The sequence below is a fragment of the Malus domestica genome, chromosome 16, assembly GCF_042453785.1.
Source record: "Malus domestica chromosome 16, GDT2T_hap1".
NCBI lineage: Eukaryota > Viridiplantae > Streptophyta > Magnoliopsida > Rosales > Rosaceae > Malus > Malus domestica.
This window is the reverse complement of record NC_091676.1, coordinates 27,695,320-27,705,538: the sequence shown is the minus strand read 5'-3', so window position 1 is coordinate 27,705,538 and position 10,219 is coordinate 27,695,320. Positions and strand designations below refer to the sequence as shown.

Genomic DNA, 10,219 nt, shown 5'->3' with positions numbered 1-10,219 from the left:
TAATCAACACACAAGAATAAGTTATCAATCAAACAGATAAGTAAATCACATTCATGTTTTACGAAACAAAAACTGAAAGTAATTAATTCATATTAAACATATGTCCATGGCTTTGAATTCACCTCTAACTAAAAAGGAATTAGTTCCACATGTTCATAACAATTGAAAAGCAACATAAAATAAACATGGAAACGAAATGAGGGAAGAAAGAACTTTTAGAACCAATGGATGTAGGTGGCTTGCGCACAAGGTCCTCCTTCTCCAATGGAAGCTACGACAAAGGCTTCTTCTTCTCCAAAGTTGTGGCAAATGGTGCTAATTGGTGTTTTTGCGGTTGAAAGGGGTGTAGAATTATATGGGGGATGGTAGTCGAAATTATGGTTGAAAACATATATTTATAGGTTAGGGTTTGGCCGAATTTCTAGAGGAAAAGGCTTAGGGTTTGTGGCACAAGGCTTGGCCCAATCCAAGGGGGAAAATAACTAGGGTTTCTGGCAGATTTTTAGGGTTTCTAGAAGGAAGGGATGCGGCACTCTTTTAGGCTTCTAGAAAGAAAATATTTTGTGGCAGAAATTGGAACTTCTAGAAGGGTTTGGGGTGCCACCTCTCTAGGGCTTCTAGAAAGGTGGGTGCGGCACATGTATGAGAGAAGGGATAGGCCTTCTAGAAGGGATTTAGGTCCCCTTGCAGCTGATTACTCATCTTCCAAGTCTTGAATTAATTTCTCCATCTCTTTAGCACATTCCTCGCTTCATTTGATCTTCAAGAATGTTCATTCCTTGTGCTCCACATGCATGCAATCCAATCTAGTCCAAAATTGTTCTACAATGCTTCAAAGTGCATTTTCTTTCCAACTTTGCCAATTGGACATACAAACACACGAAAATAGCTTAAATCACTATGATAAACACAAACTAACTATGAAAATGCAAGAAAACAAGCTAACTAAGTCGCATAAATATGCTACTATCAAATTCCCCCACACTTAGCTTTTGCTAGTCCTCAAGCAAAACAAAGGAAACAAAACAAACAAAACAAACCTAAACCTTCCAACATTCGCCTCAGGGATTTCCAATGAAACATGATACGTTAAAAATCACTACTCCCACAAATTTTAGTTATCCTTACCCTCGAGCACATACTTAATCACAATCACCACTCACTAGCTCGCATTTAATCAAATTAAAACATGGTTTTGATGGTACTAACATGCCTTAGAGAATTCTCTCAATTCCTCACCGGATATACTCTCTATTTTCACACAAATTTTCTGACTACACTCCCTACACTAAGTATATGTGAGAAGATTGATGTAAACATATAGACTAACACTCACATATGTTATAAGCAAAGAAAGCACTTTCTGGAATTATTAATGCATGTATATATATATGATCTCATGAATAGGAATGCCACTACTTAGACGCGAGAACCAGGGATACCATATGCTTATACCAATCCCAAACTCCACATATTGAAACACACAACAACCAAGATTAAAGTCTAAGGATTGTAACGGGGCTAAGGGTATTGGCTAACAAAGAAAGGTAAGGATAAACAAAGGTTCTCAAAGCAGTAGTAAGCAAAGTAATGAAATCAACTTAGAATTCAATCTTAAATGCAGCAAATAACTTGAAACACTAAGGGGGTTTCACAGAACACTTAGGGCCATTTTCAAACTTTTGGACCCTTTCTTCAACAACCAATACTTATGAGCTCATTCTCACTTATTTTGAACTCTTTTTCTTTTTTTCTCAACTTTTTCTTCTTTTTCACGTTTTTTTTTCTTTTCTTTTTCTTTTTTTTTATTTTCTCTTTCTACTCGTGTACATAACCTTCCCCCACACTTGATTTCTGCAATATGTTTGATCAAAAGGAATTCCCTCTAAGTCATGCTTCACTATACTTTAAGAACAAGGGTATGGATAGTCCTATTCGAGGCTAGGTCGGGGTAATGTGGCTAACAACGAAAATAGGCTAAATAAGGCTCAAAAGTGGTCAAACTTACAAAACAAATGCATGGGATGAAGGCTTTTTGGCTCTGGTGGTAACTACTAAACAACTTCATCTTGTTATATGTTCTGTACTCAATTTTAAGCTTTGAATGAAACGGGCATGAGTTCTAGTATTTGGAACTAAAGTGAGGAAATGCATTCTAAGTAGCAACCAAGCAAAGGATAATGAGATCATGCAACAACTTTAGAAAACAAGAAATCACAGATTAATAACTCTCCAAATAAAGTTTAGGCTCAAGTCTCTCAGGGTTGTAGCGTTAGTTTGAGTTCCTTCCTTCAAGCATGTTACAAAAACTGATTTTTTTTCCTTTGTGATTACATGTGAATTCATTAATGACAACTACAACCAAGTACTAAACAAATAGCATATCAAACTTCCACCCATGTTTGTTACTTTCTTTAACAGTCATGCAATTAAAAACCAAATCCTCATCATTGTGTTGGAAGGTACCCTAAGACACAAACACACAAAAATGACTTTAAAACGACTATTTTTGGGTTTTTCAAAACATTTTCTACTTTTTTTTCTTTCAAATTTTCGTATTTTTCTTTGAAGACACATTAAAACACTTCAAAACACACTAAAAAAGACTTAAAAATAGCGAGAAACAACTCTAATAGTGCTAGGTGGTGAAATCCTACGAATTTTCAACAAAAACACTTATTTACCCCCCCCCCACACACTTAAATCAAACATTGTCCTCAATGTTTCAAACATAGACTCACACATAAACAGGCAAACGACACAGCAAACAAACATGACAAACATGGCAAAGTAAAAGCAAGAAAGAGTAGAGTTTAGGAACGCAAATCTGGTTATGGAGATAGAATTCCATCAAGCCCTCGTTTGAACACATGGGTTGCCTCCTAAGAAGTGCTTTCTTTAACGTCTTTCAGCCAGATGATACCTCCATTTAAACTTTAATAGGGCCAAAGGCAAGGAGGGGTACATCCTCCATGACATGCTCCTCAAAAGCCTCGTAGTAGGGCTTCAAAAGGTGTCCATTTACCTTGAATTCATGTCCCGTCTTCAAACTTTGAATTTGGACTGCACTATAAGGAATAACATTAGTAACAACAAAAGGTCCAATCCATTTAGAACGTAACTTACCCCGAAACAAATGAAGGCGGGAGTTGAAGAGTAACAATTTCTGCCCTATAGAGAATGTCTTGCCACGAATCATCTTGTCATGGACCGCCTTTGTTTTCTCCTTGTAAATGTGAGCGTTCTCATAAGCTTCATTCCTAATCTCCTCAAGCTCATTCAATTGAAGCTTTCTATTAATTCCAGCAGCATCAATGTCCATATTGAATGTCTTGACTGCCCAATGTGCTTTGCGCTCCAATTCAACCGGAAGATGACATGGTTTCCCTTAAATGAGCCAAAATGGGGACATCCCAATTGGTGTTTTTTAGGCCGTACGATATGCCCACAGTGCATCATTCAAATGCAAGCTCCAATCTTTCCTAGTTGGTCCAACTGTCTTCTCCAAAATCTGCTTGATTTCCCTATTCGAAACCTCGGCTTGCCCACTTGTTTGAGGATGATAAGGTGTTGAAACCTTATGTGTGACATTGTATTTCTTTAGCAGCGCCTCAATGGTTCGATTGCAAAAATGAGAACCCCTATCACTGATTAGTACTCGCGGCATACCAAACCTTGCAAATATGTTAGTTTTAACAAAATATGCAACCACTTTAGAATCATTAATAACGGTAGCTTTTGCTTCCACCCATTTCGACACATAATCCATAGCAAGTAATATATAAAGGAAACCATGTGAGGAAAGAAAAGGACCCATGAAATCAATACCCCACACATCAAAGATTTTGACATAATAGATAAGATGTTGCGACATTTGGTCTTTTACACTTATATTACCTGTTCTTTGACAACGATCACAAGTCATACAAAAAGTTCTAGCATCCCTAAAGATAGTAGGCCAATAAAATCCACATTCTAAAATCTTATGTGTTGTACGTTGTGTGCCAAAATGACCTCCACATACATAAGTGTGACAGAAAGTTAAAATTGAATGAAACTCATAATCATGCACACACCTACGTAGAATTTGATTAAGGCAATATTTCCACAAATACGGGTCATCCCAAACATAAAACCATGTATCCTTTTTAAGTTTATCACGTTGGTGCTTGTTTAGGGTGTTTGGAACTTGTTTAGTCACTAAATAATTCACCAAATCAGCATACCATGGCTCACTTACCTCAATGGATAACAACTGCTCATTTGGGAATACTTCTAGAATAGGTAATGGGTCCTCATCATGCACCAAACGACTCAAGTGGTCAGCCACCACATATTCACTTCCTTTCTTGTCTCGGATTTCCACGTCAAACTCTTGGAGAAGTAATATCCAGTGAATAAGCCTTGGTTTGGCCTTATTCTTCGTGAGCAAATACTTCAAAGATGCATGATCAATGTAAATTATGACTTTAGTTGCAAGTAAATAAGAACAAAACTTATCTAAAGCAAATACAACAGCAAGAAGTTCTTTTTTAGTGGTGGAATAATTCAATTATGCATCATTCAAGGTCCGAGATGCATAATAGATGACGTGTGGCTTCTTGTCCTTCCTTTGTCCCAAAAGAGCCCTTAATGCATAATCTGAGGCATCACACATAAGCTCAAAGGGAAGGCTCCAATCTGGTGGGACTATGATGGGGGCTGAAGTTAGCATCTCTTTGAGGTGATTGAAGGCCTTTTCACACTCATCATCAAACTTGAATGTCACTTCCTTTTGTAGAAGTCGGCAAAGGGGTTGGGAAATCTTGGAAAAATCTTTGATGAATTACCTATAGAATCCTGCATGTCCAAGAAAAGAATGAACCTCTCTCACCGAAATGGGAGAGGGTAAATAGCGTACAAGATCTATTTTGGATTTATCAACCTCTATGCCCTTTGCTGAAACTATATGACCTAAAACTATGCCTTGTTTAACCATTTCAAAATTAAAAACAAGGTTAGTTTCAATGCATCGTTTCAAAATTAAAGTGAGATTATCTAAACACCCATCAAACGAATCACCAAAGACACTAAAATCATCCATGAAAACTTCATGATCTTCTCAACAAAATCTGAAAAGATACTTACCATGCATCTTTGGAACGTGGCTGGTGCATTACATAAACCGAATGGCATTCGACGATATGCAACAGTACCAAATGGACAAGTAAAAGTAGTATTTTCTTGATCATCGGAAGCTATAACAATCTGATTATATCCCGAATAACCATCAAGAAAGCAATAAAAAAAATGACCAGCTAACCTTTCAAGCATTTGATCAATGAATGGCAAAGGGAAGTGATCTTTCCTTGTGGTGGCGTTGAGCTTCCTATAGTCAATGCAAACTCCAACCTATTTGGATACGAGTGGGCACAAGTTCATTCTCTACATTCTTCACCACTGTGACTCCAGATTTCTTTGGAACTACTTAAACCAGTGAAACCCAACGGCTATTCGAAATTGAATAAATCACTCCACAATCAAGAAGCTTGATAATCTCCTTTTTCACAACTTTCATCATTTGAGGGTTGAGTCGGCGTTAAGCCTCTCGAGTTGGTTTAGCCCTATCCTCTAGAAGTATGCGATGCATGCAAGTTGTAGGGCTAATTCTCTTAATGTCGGCAAATGTCCATCCAATGGCTGTTTTGTGCTCTTTCAACACCCGAATCAATTTCTCCTCCTCTATTACCGTGAGTGATGAAGAGACAATGACGAGCAACGTCTCTTTATCTCCCAAAAAGACATACTTTAAATGATCCAGCAATGGTTTAAGCTCAATGATGGGTGCCTGAATCACTGAAGGTAACAACTTGTTAGTAGAAACGGGAATTGGAATTGGGATTGGAGCCCTACCAACATGTTGTGGCGATGACTTAAGGGCAGCAACCATCTCAGCCTCTTCTTCACATTTAGGTACAGCAAAGATCTCCCTATCCATGCCGTAAGGGTGCTTGACATCTGCCCCTTCATTTTTTAGTCCAATCCATTGTGCAATTGTTGTGTCAAGGGTGTCCTCATTTAAGGAATCAAGATAATCCTGCGCCAAAGCATCAAATACATCAATAGAGAAACAAGAATGATCATCTTTAGGATACCTAATAGTTTCAAAAATATTAAAATCAATAATCTCGCAATCAAATTCCATTGTTAATGTCCCTTTGAACACATCTATCTTGGTGCGGGCTGTTTTCATGAAGGGTCTTCCAAGTAGGATCGGCAAGGGTGTAGAATGGGCCGAATCTTCCATGTCAAGCGCATAGAAGTCAGCTAGAAATACTAAGTCGTTAACCTGCACCAAAACATCTTCCAAAACACCTTTTGGATATGCATTAGAATGATCGGTTAATTGAATTATAACACCATCATTTTTAAGCTCTCCTAAGTTCATAGATGTATAAATAGAGTATGGTATGACATTGATGGAAGCACCTAAATCTAACATGGCATGTTCAAACTTGGTATTTCCAATAACACAAGGGATTGTAAAACTACCTGGATCTTTGCATTTAGGTGGTAGTTTTCTTTGCAAAACAGCAAAGACATTTTCACTTACCTGAACCACTTCTTTGTTCGAAATCCTCCTCCTTGTTGTACAAAGCTCTTTTAAAAACTTAGCATACCTTGGAACTTGCTTTATTGCATCAAGGAGTGGGATATTGACTTGTACCTTCCTGAAAGTCTCTAAGATGTCTTTCTCATTCTCTTCCTTCTTAGATTGCATGAACCTGCAAGGGAAAGGCACATTTGGTGGAATTAGGTTAGAATTATTTGAATTTGGAACAACCTTACCTGAAAGTGATGGTTTAGGAGCCTTTGAAGGTTGTGGCAAGGTTGGTTCCACCCTTGCCATGGCTTTTTCCAACTTTTCTTCTTCTTGCAACAACTTCTCTTCCTCTTCTTGACTTGTTGTGGACATGTTTGGCTTGGTTCCAATCTCTCTACCATTTCTCAAAGTGATGGCCTTGGCAGTTTCAAAACCTCATTTTGGATTAACAATGGTTAAGCTAGGTAGTTTGCCTTCTTCTCGAAACTGCCCCATGAACTCCACCATCTGCCCAATTTGCTTTTTCACTTCACTCATCTCCTTGGCTTGATTTTGTTGGCCTGTGTTAATGAAGTTAGTAATTGAAGAAGTTTATCATTATCTAATGATGAACCTAAGTTTGTTTGGGCATATTGTGGATGAGGTTGAATTGGTGCGAATGGTCTTTGATAGAGCCTGGGAGGTGGCTGTCTATATCCTCCTTGTTGTTGAGGTTGTTGAGGCTCCTTCCACTTGAAGTTTGGGTGATCTTTCTAGCCTGGATTATAGGTGTTAGAGTATGGATCATTCCGTCGCTTATTTTGGCCGTGGTAGCCCACGACATTTGCACTTTCCCATCCTCCATTCTCTATCAATTAAGGGCATTGATCATTGAGATGCCCCTGCATAGAGCACACTCCACATATGGCCACACCTTGCACTTTAGTTCCATCAAAAACCTGTGACACAGAACAGTGAGATTAGCCAATTGGGATTGAATTTCAGAAATTGCACTTACCTCATTCACTTGGTGTTGATGCCGTGGAGGGTCTCTTCCTCCAACTCCTTCATATTGTAGTGCATTCAAGGCTCGATTTGCAATTAAGATCTTTGCAGCAAATGGAGTCTTGTTAACCAAAGCACCTCCCGCTGAAGCATCAAGCATTTATCTTTCAATTGGAAGAAGTCATTCATAAAAATATTGAATTAGAAGCTCCTCCTTCATCTCATGTTGTGGGCAAGATGCAACTAACGTCTTGAAACGCTCATAATATGCTGGAAACAATTCTCCTTGGTTTTGTTAGATGCCACTAATTTTCTTCCTTAAAAGAATAACTCTTGAAGTTGGGAAGAATTTCTCCAAGAACGCTTTTTTCATGCTTTCCCAAGAAGTGACAATTCCAGGTGCTAATTCGTAAAGCCAATCTTTAGCCTTATCCATAAGAGATAATGGAAAGGCTTTCATCTTCAAAATGTTCCCATCCACATTAATGGGTGTCATACTTGAGCATACTACTTCAAATTCCTTTAATGCTTGTTTGGATATTCCATGGACAGCCCATAGTATTTGGGAATATGATGCAGCAAGCTTAATTTCAACTTGAACTCATCGGTCTTGCCTTAGGCTGCTAGAGGGTATTGAATGCATAAAGGCACGACATTGTCCAATCCTGAGGCAGAGAGTTCCTTGATTGTTCGATTATCCACAACCATTGCTAGTTCTTCCTCTTCTTCTTCTTCTTCAACTTCAGATTCAGAGCTAGAACTAGGTGGATTAGGTTCTGGCTGCTTCCTCTTTCTTCTTAAAGTTTTTTCAAAATCGTCGTCAAACTCCAAGATATTTGCACTAATAGGTTGAGAACTTCGAGTCATAAACTAGTACCTAAAACAAAGAAAACAAACCAAAACAAAATCAGAAAACAAAACAAAACAAAAATAAAACCAGAATGCAACTCACGGCACTAACTAGAGGAAGATTAGAAATTTTGCTAATCCCCGGCAACGGCGCCAAAATTTGATGTCAAATATTCCAACACTCAAATTAAAACCTTATAATTGTAGTATATGTAAGTAGGGATCGTTTAAGGCTAGGGATTAGAAGGGATGCTAATCTACTCAATTTAAACTTTAAAACACTAAACTAGACTCAAAAACAGAAAACTAGACTCTTATGACTCAAAACTGACCAAATTGACTCAAAACAGCAAAACTAAGTTAAAAAGACTCAAAACAACTACTAAAGAGTGATTTGGACAAATTATGAACTAACTCGACTCAAAATACCAAATGGGGATAGATTTGAACGAAATTAACTAAACTAAGACACCAAATAAGAACTAAGGGGGTTTTTGGACGAATTTGACAAAACTAAGTAAATTGCAGCAAACAAAGTAAGTTAAAACGAAATTAAGATGAATTCAAGCGTGAAAAGCTAGTTAGAGGGTCCTTCTCCACTCATGAAACATATGCACATAAATTGATTTCCAGTATTGTTTCTTCAAACCATAAATGACAATGCCCCAAATTAATTGTGAATGCACTAACTAACTTTCAGATTTTTCCAAGTTCATTGAATTGAATGGACAACGCATCGCAACCAAATTATTCTTATCAAGTTCCCTATATGAACAGCATGTACATTCAAAGATCATTAAGTTCCATGAAAATCATAAGCATTGACAAGGCTATCGTAACTATGAACTGCATGATACTCTTGCCAAGAATTTACTTAACACAATTGTGACTAGCAACCTTCAGTACTTGTAAATATAAGTTTGTAACTATTAGGTGAAACTCCCTTATATTTTAGCATTAGATTCATGCATGCAAACTAAGTATGCATCCTTAATCAACACACAAGAATAAGTTATCAATCAAACAGATAAGTAAATCACATTCATGTTTTACGAAACAAAAACTGAAAGTAATCAATTCATATTAAACATATGTCCATGGCTTTGAATTCACCTCTAACTAAAAAGGAATTAGTTCCACATGTTCATAACAATTGAAAAGCAACAGAAAATAAACATGGAAACGAAACGAGGGAAGAAGGAACTCTTAGAACTCCAATGGTTGTAGGTGGCTTGCGCACAAGGTCCTCTTTCTCCAATGGAAGCCACGGCAAAGGCTTCTTCTTCTCTTCTCCAAAGTTGCGGCAAAGGGTGTTAATTGTTGTTTTTGCGGCTAAAAGGGGTGTAGAATTATATGGGGCTGGTAGTCAAAATTATGGCTGAAAACATATATTTATAGGCTAGGGTTTGGCCGAATATCTAGTGGAAGAGGCTTAGGGTTTGCGGCACAAGGCTTGGCCCAATCCAAGGGGGAAAATAACTAGGGTTTCTGGCAGATTTTTAGGTTTCTAGAAGGAAGGGGTGCGTCGCTCTTTTAGGCTTCTAGAAAGAAAATGTTTTGTGGCAGAAATTGGAACTTCTAGAAGGGTTTGGGGCGCCACCTCTCTAGGGCTTCTAGAAAGGTGGGTGCGGCACATGTATAAGAGAAGGGATAGACCTTCTAGAAAGGATTTAGGTCCCCATGTAGCTGATTACTCATCTTCCATGTCTTGAATTAATTTCTCCATCTCTTTAGCACATTCCTCGCTTCATTTGATCTTCAAAAACGTCCATTCCTTGTGCTCCACATGCATGCAATCCAATC

General features: G+C 37.9%; 1 protein-coding gene across 1 annotated transcript; it reads right to left on the bottom strand.

Moving 5' to 3' along the window:
* Window positions 1-2,929: 2,929 nt before the first annotated feature.
* On the bottom strand, window positions 2,930-3,322 carry LOC139193096 (uncharacterized). Its single transcript, XM_070816058.1, has 2 exons — window positions 3,127-3,322; window positions 2,930-3,063 (listed from the first exon to the last, which is right to left on the bottom strand). The coding sequence occupies exons 1-2, from the start codon at window positions 3,320-3,322 to the stop codon at window positions 2,930-2,932; spliced, it is 330 nt and encodes a 109-aa protein (XP_070672159.1).
* Between the last annotated feature and the right edge of the window lie 6,897 nt (window positions 3,323-10,219).